The 21,028-nt window shown below is 42.3% G+C and overlaps 1 protein-coding gene across 1 annotated transcript in view; it reads right to left on the bottom strand.

Moving 5' to 3' along the window:
* ZBTB11 (zinc finger and BTB domain containing 11) overlaps positions 1–21,028 on the bottom strand; it is a 38,278-nt gene that overhangs the window by 1,644 nt on the left and 15,606 nt on the right. Inside the window, exons 6-10 of the mRNA XM_077482475.1 lie at positions 14,076–14,297; positions 10,309–10,453; positions 6,948–7,065; positions 4,372–4,530; positions 2,656–2,831 (exon numbers count right to left, since the gene is read on the bottom strand). Coding sequence (XP_077338601.1) covers positions 2,656–2,831; positions 4,372–4,530; positions 6,948–7,065; positions 10,309–10,453; positions 14,076–14,297 — 820 coding nt within the window. The remainder of the gene's footprint in view (positions 1–2,655; positions 2,832–4,371; positions 4,531–6,947; positions 7,066–10,308; positions 10,454–14,075; positions 14,298–21,028) is intronic.

Raw genomic sequence — 21,028 nt, 5'->3', positions numbered from 1 at the left:
GACAAGTCAAGGAATAATTAAGGATAATGCGAGCCAAATGGGCCGGCGTATAACACGAGCAGTATTTAAGATGCATTTTCTAGAAGAAGAACATTTTTCTCGAACACTTTGTCATGATCTGCCAGTCCTGAGGATTCAGCTCCGAAACAAAGTTCGGGCTCCTATTGTTGCCTATACTGTCCTACAGGGGGTTGCTTGATCGAGGAGTAAACCAGAAAACGAGGCTCGACGTCAGACTATATTAGGTGTAGGTGACGGAAATGCTCATATATAAAAAAAAAAAAAAATGCATCTCCTGTAAGGAACAAAGTCAGAATCCTGGTAGGGGTGAGCATTCATAAAGCCCTGCTCAGACCACCAGTGGAATTGCATCGGATTTTGAAGACCAGGAGGGAACAGAGTACAGCAAAGCAATGGCAGTAATGGCAAATGAGGGGACATCAGACCAGCAGAATATTTAACAAAGTCAAAGAGTGTGGAGCAGAGCAGGGCCTAAAGTAAAGGGACAGGACACTGGAGAGAGCCAGGGCAAGGCAAATATCAGGATAGGATGAGAGTCAACCATGTCAATAGCTGCCCAAAGTGGAAGATACATTAGCAGCTAGATAATAAAAGCCTGAAGGTTGGGACTGAAAGTTCACCATTCATCCTGAAGACAAATATTACGCAGTGGTCAATCCAAGGGTGAGAAAACCCCCGAAGAATATGAGGAGGTATGGGGACCAGAAGAATAACACAGAAAACATAGAAGAGAGTTTAGGAAGATAGGTCATGCGAACTGCATTAAGCCTACTGAACCAGAACAGTGGGAGAGGACTCCAAGAGATTTAAAGTGCAGGAAGTTGCTTAACCACTTCTCGCCGCCCAACGTCATAGACTTTGAGTGAGGATATCTTAATGCCGGCAGTTAAAGACATCATTCAGATATCTTCTTTTACAGCCGGTGATTCCCTTCACTGTAAGAACAATCATAGCGGCTTGATCGTTCTTACAGGTGGTGGGTAAGTCTCCTGCCACCCCCCCCCCCCGATGCTTCTACCGGCTCACCCGTGTGATCGGCAAACCAGAGAAGGAATCTAACGGCGGCAGATGTGGACCATAGAGATTTCCAGCAGGCAAGTTGGTCCCCAAAGTCTTATGATCGTTTGGAGGCTGGGCACAATTATATGACATCACGCCTGGCCTCTGCATTTGAAAAAAAAAGCCGCCGTCTCAGCTGGGAAGCCAAGATAGTCTTTTTTTTTTTGGATTTCTGGGTTCCCAGCCTAGAGGCGAGATCTGGGGACTTCTAGACCCAAGATCTTACTGTAAAGATGGCCTGTCATATCCTATTCCAAGGGATGTTTATATTCCTTGTAATAGGAATAAAAGTGATAAAAAAAAGCGCCCCCATCCCCGCTTCCAGAAGCGAATGCATACATAGGTGGCGCCCACATATGTAAACGGTGTTCAAACCACACATGTGAGGTATCTCCGCTAACGTTAGAGTGAGAGCAATAGTTCTAGTACAAGACCTCCTCTGTAACCCTAAACAGGTAACCTGTAAAAAAAAAAAAAAAAAAAAAAAAAAAAAAAATTGGGGATTTTCAAGTACCAAAGTTTAGCTCCATTCCACGAGTGTGTGCAATTTTAAAGCTTGACATGTTAGGTATCTTATTTACTTAGCATAACTTCTTTCACATTATGCAAGAATTATTATTTTTTTTTTAATGCATGAAGCTCCCCCCCCCCCCCCCAAAAAAAAAAAAAAAAAACGCATTTGACAAATTGCTGAGATAAAAAGTTGCAATGACTACCATTTTATCTATCTTGCGTGCCACTTTACAAGAACCGATCATGAGTGGAAGCGGTTCATTGCAGGAAGTGCAATAGAGAGAGGAGCAAAAGCAGTTCATGAAACGCTGGAATTTACAGCAGGCAGAGTAGGAACTAACAAGGGAATTAAGAAAGAGGAGCAGAGCATGAGCTGATCGAGAACCGGGGAAACAGATAAAGCAAAGTAGATAATCATGAACAGGATAAAAGAATGTTAAACTGATCCACGCTAGGCCAAGAGAGAGAAATCAGAGTAGGTCACAGAGAATTTGAAAAGAGAAGAGGCAGTGGGCTCTCAAGAACAGCAAATCGTTTTTTTCCCCCCCTCATTTAACCATTTCAATACAGGGCACTTTCACCCCCTTCCTACCCAGGCCAAATTTCAGCTTTCAGTGCTGTTTCAATTTGAATGACAATTGCGTGGTCATGCAACACTGTACCCAAATGAAATTTTTTAAAGTTTTTTCACACAAATAGAGCATTCTTTTAGTGGTATTTGACCACCTCTGTGGTTTTTATTTCTTGCGCTATAAACAAAAGTTGACAAGTTTGAAGAAAAATAAATAAATATAAAAAAAAAAACACACACAATATTTTTTTCTTTTTGCTATAATAAATATCCATTTTTTTTTTCTTTTAAAACAATTTTTTTCCTCAGTTTAGGCCGATACGTATTCTTCTACATATTTTTGGTAAAAAATAATCGCAATAAGCGTATATTGATTGGGGGATCATGTCATATGAAGTCTGCCCAGAACTACAGCTGCACCATCCCGCCGTCATATGACAGTGGGCGGGCGGCAAGTAGTTAAAGACTTAGGTACAGAATTGCATTCTTACCTTCATGGTTGTTCACGTGTCTTCTGAACTCTCTAAGTTGTGAAAAAGCTTTACCGCAGTGGTTACAAACACGTTCAATGTTTCTCTTTATTCTTCCTTTCTTGCCATGAGTAGCCTTATTCACGTGCCTTCTGTATAATGATTTCTCAAAGAACTCCTTTCCACAAATATTACACCTAAAATCATTAAAAATGGATTTTAAGAAAACATGATTTACACCTCAGACTGGCTCATACTAAATATTAAGTCATTTCCTTTTAGTGCATGACATACAGTATACGTGCGTGACATAAAGTCACTAGCATTACCACTGCAGTCTTTGTTTTGAGCTCCCCCCACCAACATGCCTGGAAAGCATTGCACCCATAATCAGTAGACTGCAGACTCTCAAATATATGTGTCTGCCTGTACCTCCCGTGCAGACAGAGAGTTCCTGAAAAGCAGAAAGATCACTGAACTACGAGCTGTCTGCCTCAATGACAGACAGGGCTTGTAGTTCATTCATTCACAGAACTCTACAAATGGTCACCTTTTATTCATTTATGTAAAACCTTCATCCCAAAATGACAAAAAAAAAACCTGTTACTGCTTAATAAGTTCAACTTTAAATGATTATTCACCTATGTAAAGTACAGGTAAATCTACTAGTTCATCTAACACCACCCCATCCACTGAAAAAATTGTCAGTTTAAAGTGGATGTAAACCCTCACATATACCCAGTGAAGTGAACAGCCTCAGATGATACACAGATGGAACAAATCTCTTAAACGTAAGTTTTACTTGTATATCTGCTGTCTTTAGCTTTATATGTTCTTTAGAAATTTCACATCCCCTTACAGATTTTCTCTTCCTGTTCAGCACTGGAGTGTGAAATCTGGGCATAAAGCAAAGACAGCTGATTGGAGGAAATGCACACACCCCCACTCCATATTGGCAAAGGAAGGAATGAATGAATGAGCAGAGCTGTGCTGTGGGAAGGCAAGCTGTCTGTTCATCTATTTTTGGCAACCTCCCACAACACAAATTTCAGGCTGCTCTTTATTTCCTGTGTCAGAGAACTTGTCAGAAGTTATCAGGCTGACAACAGAGCTACAGAGCAGGAGAAAGACAGGTGCTCAGTGCTTTGGAGAGGGATAAAGAAAGCACTACAGATATATGTGCCCAGCTCAAATTTCATGAATTGGGTTTACATCCACTTTAAGCCTAAGCTTAGTAAAAACTTAGGGGAAAAAAAAGAAATCAGTACAAAAAAGGGAAAAAGGACAGTACTTACAGTCAGTGCAAAGTGTCCCTTGTGCTGCTGGTTGTGCTTTTAGATAAAAGCTGAAGTCTCCCGATCCTCCCCAGTCATAATCTTCCAGGGGTTAATAGATAGTCAGCACCCTCGAGTCCGATGATAGGTCCCCCGGTAGGTATTAACCCCTGCAGCACCAGAAGATTATGCAGGGGTGGGCTGAGGGAAATCAGAGGACTTCACATTTCAATCAAAACTGCAGTCAGCAGCACAAGGGACACTTCACACTGATTGTTAGTACTGTTCATTGTGCTTTTTTTTTTTAAAAGCATTTTGACTAAACTTGGGCTTTAAATAAATACATTGTACAGGTAACAAGCAACACAACTAATAATTATTTAAATATTTACCTTCAAGTAATTTATAAGACTATGAAAAAAAATGATACAGATGTATGTCAGTTTGTCAATAAGGTCCTCACCTGTAGGGCTCTGTAACTGAATGAGATTTTACATGGGAATACCAATCTTTCTTCCAGCTGTAGCACTTTCCACAAATCTCACACTCAAACGGCTTCACACCAAGGTGTTTATTCATGTGCTGCTGCAGATCCCGAGCTTCAGAAAACCGTCTCTCACATCTGTAGACAATAAGTCACAATAACGTAAATGCAGAAACACAATACGGTATGACAGCATGTTCGACACATTTCATTCTCTGTCGAAAGCTGAAAACAGACCAAGTTCCTTCATAATAAATGCAATTTAAAGCCTGACTCCATCTTTCCTTCACTTTAGTTTGTCTGGGCCATGCTGCCCCAAATTAACCATTCCCGTTACGAACTGCTGCAGTTGCTGTCAGTGCTGTATATACTGCATTTAGCGAACATTACATGCAATTTATAATGTGTTCCGGCAGCCAGACAGGAACTTCCCCATCAGAACAAAACCAAGTCCAGCTTCTCAGCCATTCTCCGGAAGCCTTGTAATTTTATCAATAAATACAAGATGTTCTCGGATTGGCTGGGGTTGAAGGGTGGGCAGATAAAATCACGATCTCCGCCTCAACCAGAGGAAGCCTCATATTCATTAATAAAAATACAGGGCTTCCTGTGCATGGCTAAGAAGCTCTCAATGTGACTCAATTTTGTTCCGCTAGCAGAAGGAAAGTCCCTGTACTGCTGCTGGAACACAGCGTTATACACTGTATACAGAATTTAGCTGATGCTACATGCAGTTTATACAGCACTGATAGCATCCACAGCAATAAGTAAAATAAATAGTGAAGGTGAAAGAAAAAAAAAAATTGAAGTAGGCTTTAACTAGAGTTCTCAATCTAAACCATTACAGCCACTAAAAACACACAATGCTAGTAAATAGATTTTCATGTTTAGCAAAACTGTCAGCTCCTTATCAGCAAATTAGACCAATTAAGAAGGAACATACCTGGCCACACAGCCCGCTGTACTATGGTGTTCTTTGGTGGTGAAAGTTTGCTGGTAAATCCAACCCAAGTCAATATTTAGCTGTCACCTCCTCTTAAAGTGATACTAAAGTCTTTTTTTCCCACTAAAAATAACAAAGATGTCATACTTACCTTCTCTGTACAGTGGTTTTGTACAGAGCAGACCTAATCCTCCTCTTCTCTGGTGCTTGGCTAGAGCTCCTGGCCCCTCCCTTCTGTTGAGTGCCCCCACAGCAAGCAGCTTGCTATGGGGGCACCCTAGCCAAGCTACAGCTCCCTGTGTCCATTTAGACACAGAGCTGTGGCCCAGCCCTGTCCCCTTTCTCTCCTCGTTGACTGATTGACAGCAGCGGGAGCAACTGTCTCAGCCAATAAAGGAGAGGAGTCCCAGACAGCCGAGTCTCTCGTGCAACATCGCTGATCTAGATGGACCTCAGGTAAGTATTAAGGGGGCTACTGTACGCAGAAGGCTTTTTATCTTAATGCATAGAATGCATCAAGATAAAAATCCTTCTGCCTTTACAACCACTTTAAATATACCCATTATCCCCAATTACTACTATATCAGGGCTGCTTTACATGGGACTGCATGCTAAAACTTCAATGATCCTGCAGTGAGAATATTGTTTCAGCACAGCTAACAATTTATGTTTTTTTTCAACTTTAGCTGAAGTGTCACAAAGTGACACCTCAATTCATGTCTCCACAGAGCACCGCAGTGTGCTGCAGTAAAATGCTACGTCTGTATTTTACTGCAGCTCCACACCCTGCACCCCCCCAGCTGTGTTGCAGTATAAACGAGGCACAAAAAAACCCCCCAAAAAAACAAAACAAAACACAATTGTTGTCATTGCACTGTGTAAATGAGCCCCAACATAACTATGGAACAAATGTTTAAATAACGCAGCTATCTAGCAAAATAAAACTGTTAGTGGCACTTGAGGACTAGAGCTGGGAAACAATGTAGTCGGATATATTAGTTCAAGCCAATCCATCAAGGGCATTTTTTTCACAGGCTTGCAAAAGCAAACAGCAGCACTGGCTTAGCTTGGTGATGAACAGAATCAAATAACTGGCTACACATGTCCAACACAGGAAGCAATCCACTGTGAATAATTTTCACAGAGTGGCAGGGTAGTCCCTTATACACGTTGAGCGGGCATACCTACCTTTTGGCAGCTGGATGGGCTTTCTCAATGGAGATAGTGAGCCGCAAGCATGAGCCTAGCATTTGAATAGGTCACATTTGGCAGCAGTAGTATCCACCAAATGCGCCGAAAGGCTAAAGCATCATGGCTGTGGCAAATGTACGCCCCCCCACCCCCCCCATCAGCTGCCCTTGCATCTTAGGGAGGGATGGTAAAAAGGCTACTTTTTTTTTTTACAACGCCAACCATTTTTACAACCCCACAACTGCAAATGAAAACAAGACCTAAGTTTGTTGTATTTGTCTGCATCCCACATGCTGTCTATATTTGTCCTAAACCCAGTCACAACTTCACATACCGAACAGCTGCAATGTTATGACTAACATTATGGTTTGCTTGTGAAATCACAGTCTAAAACCTGCAACTATTTTCAAAGTACACTCACTGTGTGCAATGATATTCTTGAACTTCAGCTTTAGGCCTGTGCTTCTTGAGGTGCTTACTAAGTCCAGATGCTCTGTGGTATGTTTTACCGCACACTGTGCATACATACTTTGTTTCCCCTATGAAAAAAAAAAATAAAAAAAATAATCCAGGTAAAAAAAAGGTAAGTTTAGCTCCGATCTAGGATGCTTAAGATGTTTCTGAAATAGTGTAATTACTCTGGCTGTCTCCTAACAACTGTTGAGATAAAATATATATATTATAGGGAGTGTTTCGTTTTCAGCAAGTTGTCTGAATTTTACACTTGCATTCTGAGAAGCAGTAAAATAAAACCACTGTGTAGTACTGAAAAGCAAGGAGCACGGCCTCAACATATATGGAGCAAATATGGCTCCTCCATGTGCATCATTTCAATTGCACACAAACAATGCTTTTAAAGAATAAGGTCACCTTTGGGAACATGTCACATACTTCACCTGTTTTTAGGGTGGAACATGTTGCCAATGCTGCTGCCCAACACCCTCCCTGTGGCAGCAGAGCTGTTCGTTTTTAAAATCAGCGCAGCCTTGCTGGGGCTACACTCACAGGGCCACGTCATTCATACAGAGTGCTCTGTTGTATGAACTACAAGTCCCAACATCCATTGCGGATGTCAGCTTGTAGCTCTCTATGAGCTACCACAGCACTGTGGAGCACCTTGGTAGTTCATTCGTTTTTCAGGTCAGTGTATCTGCTTGCCCATACGGGATGTACGGGTACATAGATATTATTATAATACAGGATTTATATAGCGCCAACAGCTTGCGCAGCACTTTACAACATGAGGGCAGACAGTACACTTACAATACAAATAAAGGAGGAATCAGAGGGCCCTGCTCGTTAGAGCTTACAATCTAGAAGGGGGGGATATACTGACAGATCTGCACGAGACCTGCATGGCACCCGCAATCTGCTGATGGCTAGTGCAAGGCTTTACAGGCTCCAAAAATAAATAAAATGCACAAAAGTGCATTTATTATTTTATTTTTAAGCAAACTTACTTTAAAAAAAAAAAAAAAAAGAAGGAGACATACAGCCAAAGCTTGTTTGGCTGGACTTCTATGGATCACAACAGTGCAATTTGTTTTGCACTCATGTGACCCGTTTTCAGCAGAGAGCGGGCTGAAGCCTGCTCTCTGCTGACATCATGGATATCTGCGGAGCCACTGAGAGCCTATGTCGGCCGCTCTGCCCCTCCACAGCCCAGCACTCCAATGAGCAAAGAGGGAGAAGAGCAGAGAGCCAGTGACCAACAGTCTACAGCTCTCTGCTCACGGAGCTCTGAAAACTGAGCCATCAGCGGTGTTTGATTGCTCGGTTCTCAGTGTAGAGGCACTGGGTGGACCGATGCTGCATCCACCTAGGTAATTATGAATGGGGGGGGACCTTCACTTCTCTTTTAACCCTTTTGCCGAAGTATGCCATTAAGTCAGCAGCAGTGGGGGGTTTTAAACACACACCCCAGCAGCAGTCAGTCTAAAAGATCCCTGATATCTCAAAGAGAATCTGTCACAAATTATATAAAAAAAAAACAAAAAATTAAAAATGAAAGGTTTAGTGGGGGAAAAAAAAACAAAAAAAAAATAAAAAAAATGTAAAGTTTCACCAAAGCACTTAACACACCACACAAAAAAAATAAAAATAAAATCGAACTCTAAACTTGTGATCTGCAGGGGCTTTTAAAGCATCGCCTATGGAAAATTTAGGGTTTCACACAAGTTTAAGGCTTGACATTTGGGTATTTATTTGGTATAGCCTCACCTTTAAGATTTTCCAAAAAGTTGAGTAATATATTGCATTTGTGTGTCCTAAAATTAACTTACTTAAAATTATTACTGAGTTTTGCACTTCATAAACCATTGCACAATATTGCAACACAAAACTAATATGGTACTACCAGGTAGGGAAGCATGTATTTGACTCCCTTGCACTCCTCTCCTGTAGCAGTGCTGGTGCTTGGCCTAAGGCACCATTCACACCAATGCATTTTCATGATTTTTGCAGAAATGCAGGACTTTTTTTTACATGGGTTCCTATGGAACACGTTCACATTAATGCACTTTTGTGCCTCTGTGTTTTTGAAAAGGGTCAGGTCTCTCTCTTCCCCCCCCCCCCAAAAAAAAAGAAAAAGAAAAAAGGAAATCGTGGCAAAATCGCAGTAAAAATATACACAGAAAGCACAGCAAAAAAAAAAAAAAAAAAAAAAGCACTGCAGAAACCCCCAAAAGCAACATGCACGATGGGAATCGAGCCTAACACTGCCACATAGGCATGGATAAAATCCACAGCCCTGTGTAAGCTTTGACTAGAGCAACGGAGTTTAAACTGGGCTTTGCTTGCTCCTGGTAGCTGAAGTGGAGTGGTGGGGGCAGAGAAAAAAAAAAAAAAAAAAAGACAGCAAATTCTGCTGGAAAGGCGATAATAAAGCATGTTGCTTTGTGCTTTGCCTTTCACTGACACGTTTCATTTAAAATAACATTTTAAAAAAAGTGAATCTTCGGTATACCTATACGCAATGTAACTTTGGTGTGCAGAAATGCTACCTGCATCACTGCAAGATTGTTGCGGTCACAGACTGTGTGTCTTTACTGATTGACAGACTACTCCGTATTAAGCAATGGGTACGCCCATTGAATGTTTTCGTGCTCATAATACACCTGCAACATCTGCTACCTTCATATGATGTACACCAGGGATAAGCAATTAGCGGGCCTCCAGCTGTTGCAGAACTACAAGTCCCATGAGGCATAGTAAGACTGACAGCCACACACATGACACCCAGAGGCAGAGCTATGATGGGCCTTGTAGTTTTGCAACGGCTGGGAGGTCTGCTAATTGTATATCCCTGATGTACTCTATTGTGTGCTATTTTGTCATTATTCTAAAGGATATTGCTGGATAAAAAATAAAAAAAAGTGCAAAATTAGACAGTTGAAATATACATATGTATAGAATCTTGCCAAAGGATTTATAATTCCTGCAATTCACACACTCCTGCTACACTGGATAGCCAGGAAGGTAACAACTGGCTTAGCTTTGGTCCTCCCCACCTCTTCAGCATGTGCATTGAGCAGCTAAATCACTACCTTTTCTAATATATTTAATTCAATGTTCAAGCAAATCAAACAGTAATTGTAGAGCAATCTTCTTGACTAGCAATTGTGCATTGTGGTAGGGATAAACAAACAGAATTACAAATGCTATACATAAAAAAACAGTCCCCAAATATATTTAAATTGTGTATTAGGCCATGTATCTGAAGTTCCACATTAAAACATAAAATGAAGAAACAGGCACTGACAGATACATCAACAACACATTACCTGTATGTGTGCTCACATGCTCTTGCAGACTGCGGTTGGTCACAAAAGATTTGTCACACATATGGCATTTGAACTGCTTCTCCGTTTCATGCAAAGCTCTATGCATCTTTAATCCATGTTTGTGTGTAAATGACTTATCACATATCTATAAAAAAAAACAACAGAGAATATTTTACAGGCACATAAATTGTAAAGAGGACATTTTGTTTAAGACTAGTCAGATTCTTAAAAAGGAGGAGAATTGCAGCCAAAGCTCTTTTGGCTTTACGTCTCCTGTGGTTCACAGGGGTGCACTTAGTTCTGCACTCCTGTGACCCATATTCAGCCAACAGCAGACTAAAGTCCACTGTCAGTTGATGTTACTCTAAAGTGAGCCCGACTTTAATGTCAGGATTTACCCTGGTGCCTGGACTGGCAGCTGGCTCAGCCTTTTAATGCACCGCTGAGAGCCTGAGTCAGCCACTCCCGCTCCCCTCCACAGCCTGGTACTCCAGTGAGTGTTGGAGTGGCAGACCACAGAGCCAGTCACCGCTCTCTGCTCAGTGAGAACCAAAAAGGGAGTGACTAGCGTGCTTTAACCACTTGATTCTCCTAGAGACAGTGGGGGACAGATGCAGCATCAGACCAATTCTGCATCTATCTAGGCAAGTATACGGCCCCCCCCCCATATTTCTCAATCTGTTCACAATCACTTACATATACAGTCCCAAAACACTAATTGAGCTTCGACTTTTGAAACAAGACTTGTTTTCAGAATCAGGTGAGACAACTCCAAATTTAAGGACCCTATAGAATTAGAGATTCCAGTCTTTTGGCGTCTTGTATTTTGGTTTGACGATAGTAAACCGGCAGTCCAACAAAATGTTGGAGACTTATGTTAAACCAGAAACACCACTAGATCATTTAGTATATGCTGCACAGCAAGATGAAAAGGGGTACAGGGACAAACTATGTACCTAAAAAGTGAACATTTGCTTTGCAGCGCAGGATAAAGCAATAGGCTCGCTTTAGTTGCAGTCCCACCAGAAGTACCTGCATGGGCAAGTATATTGACCATTATTTGCAGCCTCTGGTGAAAAAGGTTCCATCATATATTAAGGACACCAAATATGTCATTAATCTGCTGTCTGGAATCACTCCCAAAAGGGGGTTATGGCTGGTTACAGTAGATGTAACCTCGCTTTATACCATCATTCCCCATCATTTGGGTTTAGAGGCAGTCAGATTACATCTGGTGAGAGGATCTGGCCTAGTTCCACTACAAATCGTGTTTACCATGGAACTACATGAATACGCCGCAACGAAGGGTGCAACGGATCAAAACACTCATGGTTCGGAACGGATAATTTTTCGGTTAAGAAGAAGAAAAAAATAAAAATTACTCCCCACTGTAATATCCACGTCATCTCCCCCACTGTAATAGACTAATCCCCCACTCACTGTAATATCCAGACATGTCCCGTGTAACAACATATTTGGAGACCCATCGCAGTTTGCTGTGGAAGTGACGGTCCGTCGCCGCCATCTTGCTACACCCCAAATCCTTCCACAGTAAGGATACACTAAGAAGGGAGTGTACCAAGATGGCCGCCGCTCTGGAGCTAGGCCAAAACTGTGGCCTTTCCTAAAGCCGAGGCAGCGGAGTGCTCCGCGGATCGCGTGATGTGATGATCTGAACAGGTTGACCCGTTCAGATCATGGATCGTTGACAATCCATTGCACCACTAGCCGCAACCCACAACTACTTTTGGTTTGACCATCAATTCTTCCACCAAGATAGGGGTGTGGCAATGGGTGCGAAATACAACCCAAGTTTTGCCAATTTATGGCCAAAATGGGAGGAGGATGTCATCTATGCCCACAGGAGACCAAAGGTGGTCTTGTGGGCAAGATATATTGATGACGTCCTCCTCCTATGGGACGGCAGTGAGTCTGATCTACATAGCTTTATGGCACTGCTCAATGAAAACATTAGGGGCAAACAACTTTGAGTCCAGCTTGGAGGAAATTAATTTCCTTGATCTTAAAATCACAGTGAACGAGGAGAGGTTTGTCACATCCACTTTTTTTTCCAAGCCAACTGACAGAAACTCATACATCCCTCTAGATAGTTGTCATTATAAACCCTGGCTAAGAGCTGTCCAACAGGGCCAATTTATGTGACTTAGGTGCAACTGTACTGGTGTCAGGAAACAATATCGCTGCCTTCCTTCGCACATGCGCGGTAGAGCGGCACTCCGGCGCATCCCTGGCCACAACACAGCGGAACGGCTAATGCGCACGCGCAATTTAGCGAAACGGCTAACGCGCTGCGCAATTCAGCAGAGCGGCAAACGCGCATACACAATAGCGCGCGCAACAACATGAGCCTCCCTGCTGGCCTATAAAGCCACTATGTGCCATGACCGCATTGCTGGTTTGTCTTCCAGCTCCCCGTGTGTTTCCTGCTTGTATCCCGATTCTTGATTACCTGTTGTGACCCGGATTGACCTTGACCTGCTCTGATCTCTTCCTGCATCTGACCCTCGGCTTGCCTCCCGGACCTCTACTCGCTTCCTGTGTTTGACCCTCGGCCTGTCTACGGATACTGCTTCCTGTCTCCAGTGATTGACCCTCAGCCTGCTCCTGGACTTTACTATTGTCTTCAGTGCTTGCTCACCCCTTTACCCCTTGCTTTCTCACAGGCGTTGCCTCCAGTTATCCGTGTTCAACCCTCGGCCTGTGTTACAGACTTTGCTATCAGTCTTCAGTACTAAATAATCAGCCTGCTGACAGACCTGCTAACAATCCTTTGTACTAGACTGTTTTTTCCCCCATCTAAGAGACTCTTGCCAGTCACCTGTGTTTGACCCCCTGGCCTGCCGGTGACCTTCACGCAAGACCTGCCCTGACTGTTAGTGATTCATGCCTCTCTTTGCCCTTCACCCCCTGTAACATCTCCAGGAAAAGGGTTATGACCCAGGACTATTAGCTACGGCTGTAAAATCCACACGTGAGTTGGATAGCATGTTGCTGTAACACAGTAGATACGAAAATGTCTCTACCTTTTTTGCAACATTGAAGCATTAGAAAACTGATCCAAAAACATTGGCAACTATTGGGTAGGGATCAGGTTTTAAGTACCATCTTACCCGATAGACCACAGGCAGTTTTCAAAGGAGCGTCCTCACTGAGGAAAATCCTCCTAAGGCTAGTAGAAAAACACCTGACTGCACTAAGCAGGACAGCACTCTGGTCAGTTCTCTAGCTGTGCCGGGCTACTCACTTCTAATCAGACTTGTGTGGCGACCACAGGATGTATTGCCATATCAAAAAAGCTATGTGATCACAGGTGGGATAGATTATATATATATATATATATATATATATATATATATATATATATATATATATATATATATATATATATATATATATATATATATATATATATATTTATATTTTGTTTTTTTATTTCTTGTCTTTTTTGTTTTTATCTACAAAAAGTGTTTAACTGGAAAACAATGTTTTGCAACAAGACCACCAATGGCCTATATCACTAAAAGTTTTATTAACCCAATAAGACACACTGGGACAAGAATTGATCCTTGCATTTTCAAAAGAATGTACTACTCAAGTAAAATCTCAGATTTTGTTATTATCACAGACCATGTAGGATATGCTCATTTGCACTTTTCTATTTATAAGAGTTGACCGACTTTAACTGAAAAATACCCAATAAGGAGAGGTCAGTGTTACAGTTTTGTTTCCTAAAGCAGCACACTTACCTGACATGCATGTGGCTTGACACCAGTATGTTTCAACATGTGCATTCTCAGAGAGCACATTTTAGGAAGCGTCCTTCCACAAATATCACAAATGTATTGTCGCTTGATCGCTCCTTTGGTCACTGCTCTGTCTGTCTCTACAATAGATGGTTCTGTTCTCCTTGCGTGTCTTATAAGATGGGCACGTAAGGATGCTCTGTACTGAAACTCTTTCTTGCACAGCTACAAAAAGTAAAAAACAAACAAGGCCTTTAATACAATATTTTAGACTATATGCTTGTTAAAGAAAGAAGATTCAGCAATACAAATTTTATTTTATGGTTGTGCAAAAGATTTACTGCTGAGCAAAATGGCAGCCTCCAACAAAATAAAAATATAAAACCAACAACACAGAAACAATGCTGGAGGCAATTTACAGCCACATTAATTTTGGTAGCATAATTATTGTTTAATTAAAAAACATTTTTATTAAGTGGTAATGAGTAAAGTTCCACTTTAACTTGAAAACAGTTCTCAGTGACAGCAAAGGGGATTTGGGACTTTAAATGAGATGCATGATACCATGCACCTCCATCCCTAAATCAGAAATAAGAAAGGGGTTTTTGGGACTTTGAGTGAGGCACAAGACATGTGGTAGGAAAAACTATAAAATTGTTTAAGAGGTATATAAACAAGGCATACATGGTTGAACATGAGTATTTTATCTGTATACAAGGTGATGGCATACAAACATAAAAAATAAAAGAGGAATTCATATTATATATCACATATACATATACATATACATATATATATATATATATATATATATATATATATATATACACACACACACACACACACACACACACACACATATACATATACACACACACACACACGCATAGTATCCCTTGGAACTAACTAGTATAAAAAGCCAAATGCTTATTGAGTAACGGATACAAAAAAAAAGTTACAGGATGCAAATTAATCACAGTTGAGGTGAAGCTATGTGTTGGGAATGTGATGACATTGATAGTGCCAAATAGTAAGGAGAAAAGAAAAAAAAAAAGAAAAAAAAAAAAAAGTAGGGGCAAGGGGAAACAAGATGTGTATCTCCCCGAAATACTTACATGAATTTATCAATATAAATTGTTCTAAATGAGCAGTGTTATAAGTCAGGATTTGCGAAGCAAGTCTATCCCAGGAGCTGATGGAACGAACCCAAGGAACCCAAAGAGGTCTGCAGTCTAGGTGATATACCAAGACTGCAGACCTCTGTTTTTCTTTACCCTTCCCCCTTAGGAGCATTGCATGATTCTCATGTGATTTTTCAATTTTTATTTTCACTTTATGTGATGCGATTCCCTTCACTTTGTATCTACTGCGCTTTTCACTTTTGTCAGGCAATAATAGGTGTTGATTTGTAGTTCATGAATACTGCATTTATATATACTGGTACTAGTCAAACATATTGGTCCAATATCATTTTACTCTACAGACACATTTGAATTTTTTCACCTTTGCTTATTACATTTGGAGGGTGCTCCTGGGGTGTGTCGCTGTGCTCGCTTCTTCCTTGGGTTCACTCCCTCAGCGCCCAGGATAGACTTGCCTCGCAGATCCTGACTTGCGTATACATTTTTCTAAATGAGCAGTGTTGCAAGTATTCCAGGGAAATGCACGTCTCGTTTCCCCTTGCCCCTAACTTTTTTCTTACTATTTGCTATCTTTTTTTTTTTCCATTTTTTTCCCCCAGATACGCTATGCGTTTGCTCCTGATGAGTGGGCATCTGGCCATGAAACACATCAAACCCATCAATGTTATGTTCCCAACACATAGCTTGACCTCAACTGTGATTCATTTGCATCCTATAAACGCTCTTGTATCCATTACTCAATAAGCATTTGGCTTTTTATCCACTTGCCGACCGCCTCACGCCGATGTACGTCATCAGAATGGCACGGGCAGGCATAAGCACATATATGTACGTCCTTTGCCTCCCGCGGGTCGGGGGCCCGATCGGGCCCCCGCCCGGTGCCTGCGGCGGTCGGTTTTCGTTCGGGAGCGATCCCGGACGAGGGGACGGCCATTCATTCATGGCCACCCCCTCGCGATCGCTCCCGACGAATGGAAATCCCCGGTGACATCACTTCCTCTCCTGTAATGTAAACACAGGAGAGGAAGTGATGTATTCTCTCCTCCGTGTCGGTATTTTTCGTTCCGACACGGAGGAGAGCGGATCAGTGAGTTGCACCAACACATCCCACACACAGTAGAACATGCCAGGCACACTCACACCCCCCCTTTACCCCCCGATCACCCCCCCAATTACCCCTGCCCCCCAGTCACAGTGACACCAATGTCATTTTTTTTTTTTTTTTTTTTTTTTTGCATTGGTGTCATTTGTGACTGTAATAACTGTTAGGGCAGTTAGGGTTAGCCCCCTTTAGTTCTAATGTACCCCCCTAACCCCCCCAATAAAGGTTTAACCCCGTGATCACCCCCCGTCGCCAGTGTCACTAAGGCTGGGTTCACATTGCAGCGGTTTATGAGAACGAATGTGATTCGCACCGCACTGCAGTGCAAATCACATCCGATCTCTGTGCGATTCGAGTTCAGCCATTCGCCGCACCCGCCGCACCCGCCACACCCGCCGCACCCGCCGCAAATTCGCACGGGACCCTTTTTTTGGCCCGCAGCAGAATCGGATCGCATGGGTGTTCACACCATGCGATCCGAGTTTGCAGATCGCACTGCGATATGCGAACTGATCTGGGGGTGTCAGTAACATTTCACTGACACTCCCAGCAGTTCGCATAGGGCAGTGTGAACTGCCGCCGGGAGGCATGCGATGCGGGAACCCGCCGCGGATTCGCGGCGTTTCCGCATCGCTCCAGTGTGAACCCAGCCTAATAAGCGATCATTTTTCTGATCGCCGTATTAGTGTCACAGGTGACGCTAGTTAGGCAGGTAGGTATTTAGGTTCGCCGCAGCTTTTTATAGCGCTAGGGACCCCCATATACTACCGCATAAAGCCCCCTGATTGCCCCCTAGTTAACCCTTTCACCAGTGATCACCATATAACTGTTACAGGTGACGCTGGTTGGTTAGTTATTTTTTTATAGTTTCAGGGCACCCGCCATTTATTACCTAATAAAGGTTTAACCCCCTGATCACCCGGCAGGTGTCATTTGTGACTAATAACTGTTAGGGCAGTTAGGGTTAGCCCCCTTTAGTTCTAAGGTACCCCCCTAACCCCCCCAATAAAGGTTTAACCCCGTGATCACCCCCCGTCGCCAGTGTCACTAAGGCTGGGTTCACATTGCAGCGGTTTATGAGAACGGATGTGATTCGCACCGCACTGCAGTGCAAATCACATCCGATCTCTGTGCGATTCGAGTTCAGCTATACAGATAGTATGGCTGAATTCGTGTCGCACCCGCCGCAAACTCGCACGGGACCCTTTTTTTGGTCCGCAGCAGAATCGGATCGCATGGGTGTTCACACCATGCGATCCAAGTTTGCAGATCGCACTGCGATATGCGAACTGATCTGGGGGTGTCATTAACATTTCACTGACACTCCCAGCAGTTCGCATAGGGCAGTGTGAACTGCCGCCGGGAGGCATGCGATGCGGGAACCCGCCGCGCATTCGTGGCGTTCCCGCATCGCTCCAGTGTGAACCCAGCCTAATAAGCGATCGTTTTTCTGATCGCTGTATTAGTGTCACAGGTGACGCTAGTTAGGCAGGTAGGTATTTAGGTTCGCCGCAGCTTTTTATAGCGCCAGGGACCCCCATATACTACCGCATAAAGCCCCCTGATTGCCCCCTAGTTAACCCTTTCACCAGTGATCACCATATAACTGTTACAGGTGACGCTGGTTGGTTAGTTATTTTTTTATAGTTTCAGGGCACCCGCCATTTATTACCTAGTCTCACTAGTGTACCCCTAAATTTAGGGGTGTCTACTTTCTAAAATGGGGTCATTTGGGGGGGGGGGGTTTGTGCCATCTTGGCATTTTATGGCCTTCAAAACTGTAACGCCCTTAGAAAGCCTGAAGGCGGTGCTTGGTTTTTGGGGCCCCGTACGCGGCTAGGCTCCCAAAAAGTCCCACATATGTGGTATCCCCGTACTCAGGAGAAGCAGCAGAATTTATTTTGGGGTGTCATTTCACATATGCCCATGGCATGCGTGAGCAATATATCATTTAGTGACAACTTTGTGAAAAAAAAAAAAAGTTTGTAATTTTCCCGCAACTTGTGGCAAAATATAAAATATTCCATGGACTCAACATGCCTCTCAGCAAATAGCTTGGGGTGTCTACTTTCTAAAATGGGGTCATTTGTGGGGGTTTTGTGCCATCTTGGCATTTTATGGCCTTCAAAACTGTAATAGGTAGTGAGAAGTGAACTCAAAAAATTACGCCCTTAGAAAGCCTGAAGGCGGTGCTTGGTTTTCGGGGCCCCGTACGCGGCTAGGCTCCCAAAAAGTCCCACATATGTGGTATCCCCGTACTCAGGAGAAGCAGCAGAATTTATTTTGGGGTGTCATTTCACATATGCCCATGGCATGCATGAGCAATATATCATTTAGTGACAACTTTGTGAAAAAAAAAAAAAAAAAAAAAAGTTTGTAATTTTCCCGCAACTTGTGGCAAAATATAAAATATTCCATGGACTCAACATGCCTCTCAGCAAATAGCTTGGGGTGTCTACTTTCTAAAATGGGGTCATTTGTGGGGGTTTTGTGCCATCTTGGCATTTTATGGCCTTCAAAACTGTAATAGGTAGTGAGGCGTGAAATCAAAAATTTACGCCCTTAGAAAGCCTGAAGGCGGTGCTTGGTTTTCGGGGCCCTGTACGCGGCTAGGCTCCCAAAAAGTCCCACATATGTGGTATCCCCGTACTCAGGAGAAGCAGCAGAATTTATTTTGGGGTGTCATTTCACATACGCCCATAGCATGTGTGAGCAATATATCATTTAGTGACAACTTTGTGTAAAAAAAAAAAAAAAATTTTTTTTTTGTCATTATTCAATCGCTTGAGGCAAAAAAATAAAATATTCAATGGGCTCAACATGCCTCTTATCAATTTCCTTAGGGGGTCTACTTTCCAAAATGGGGTCATTTGGGGGGGTTTTGTACTGCCCTGTCATTTTAGCACCTCAAGAAATGAGATAGGCAGTCGTAAACTAAAAGCTGCGTAAATTCCAGAAAACGTACCTTAGTTTGTAGATGTGACAACTTTTGCGCAAACCAATAAATATACAATTATTGACTTTTTTTTTACCAAAGACATGTGGCAGAATACATTTTGTCCTAAATGTATGACTAAAATTGAGTTTATTGGATTTTTCTAATAACAAAAAGTAGAAAATATCATTTTTTTTCAAAATTTGCGGTCTTTTTACGTTTATATCGCAAAAAATAAAAATCGCAGAGGCAATCAAATACCATCAAAAGAAAGCTCTATTTGTGGGAAGAAAAGGACGCAAATTTTGTTTGGGTACAACATTGCATGACCGCGCAATTACCAGTTAAAGCAGCGCAGTGCCAAAGTGTAAAAAGACCTCTGGTCATTTACCAGCAAAATGGTCCGGTCTGAAAGTGGTTAAACTAGTTAGTTCCAAGGGATACTACCGTGTTTCCCCGAAAATAAGCCCGGATCTTATATTAATTTTCACAACCAAAAACACACTAGGGCTTATTTTCGGGAGGGATGTCTGATTTATTTACAGTGTGTACAATGTAACCCTAAAAAAAATTAATAAAATAAAAAACCCTTTTCATTTAAAGCAGGATAGATTGCATAGTGCTTCTGCTGTGACATTTATCCATCTCCTGTGTCCCCTGCCTCTCCCCCTCAGGTCAGGAGTCAGTATTTTGACATAAAAAGCATCTTAAAATCCTTCCTTATAGATAGTTATTATATAGTATATTTTATATATATAAAAAATATATAGTTATAGTTATTATGCAATTTGTTTTGTAGGAATTGTGCCGGTGTGGGGTGCAGTGTGTCTCCCTTTGTGATTGTTTTGTTGGAAATACCTTTGTTGCAGCTCCCCTGGGTGTCACATGGTCTGCCTGGGCTCCTCTTCTCTGCTCTGCTCCAGGATCCTCGCTGGCATCAGCCCACTCCATGCACTGGGGGGGGGGGCTGCGGGCATCAGGCAGGAGGAGCCGCTGTCCCGCTGCCATCTGCCTACGGGCATTAGTCAGGAGGAGAGAGGAGAAGACCTACAGCGAGTCTGTAAATAGGGTGTTTTGCACAAAGCAGTTACAAAGGGAGACACGCACACCTTATGGCGATGTAATCATTTTGCAAGGTGGAATAATAAAAAAAAATTTAACAAAATTTTACTAGGGCTTATTTTCGGGGTTGGGCTTATATTGCAGCCCTCCCCGATAATCATGCTAGGTCTTATTGGGGTAGATCTTATTTTCGTGGAAACACGTTATGCAATGTTTAGATGCATATATATATATATATATATATATATATATATATATATATATATATATATATATATTCATTTCTCTTTTTTGTATGCCATCGCCTTGTATACAGATAAAATACTCATGTTCAACCATGTATTACATGTTTGAGGTATGGTTTTGTTCCCAAAAAATAATTTCTTAGTTCTCAGTGACAGTTACAAGTTATGGTTAAAGTTCCACTTTAAAAACTCTTTCTTCATCATTATCACTTAATCAATTCTTCGCCCCAAGGTATGGCCCGAATTGTGGGTGCGACTCTTTCAATATGCTTCACCAGTCCCATGAAGTACAATGCAGCTTTGTTTTGCCCTATGATAGCAGTGAGTTTCCACTAAGTAACCGCTGCCAATTGCCAAGCTGGAGCCATTCCTCAGTGGATGTAGGCAGCTCGTAGAGCACACTGTATTATTTGTAAAAGAGCATGATAAAATGAAACTGGCAGGATCACCAAGTTTCTTTTTTTTGTACT

The sequence above is a fragment of the Lithobates pipiens genome, unplaced genomic scaffold (assembly GCF_037356315.1).
Source record: "Lithobates pipiens isolate NorthernLeopardFrog02 unplaced genomic scaffold, aLitPip1_a1.2 Scaffold_16, whole genome shotgun sequence".
Taxonomy (NCBI): Eukaryota; Metazoa; Chordata; class Amphibia; order Anura; family Ranidae; genus Lithobates; species Lithobates pipiens.
The sequence above is the reverse complement of the archived record's forward strand: the minus strand, read 5'-3'. Positions and strand labels throughout refer to the sequence as shown.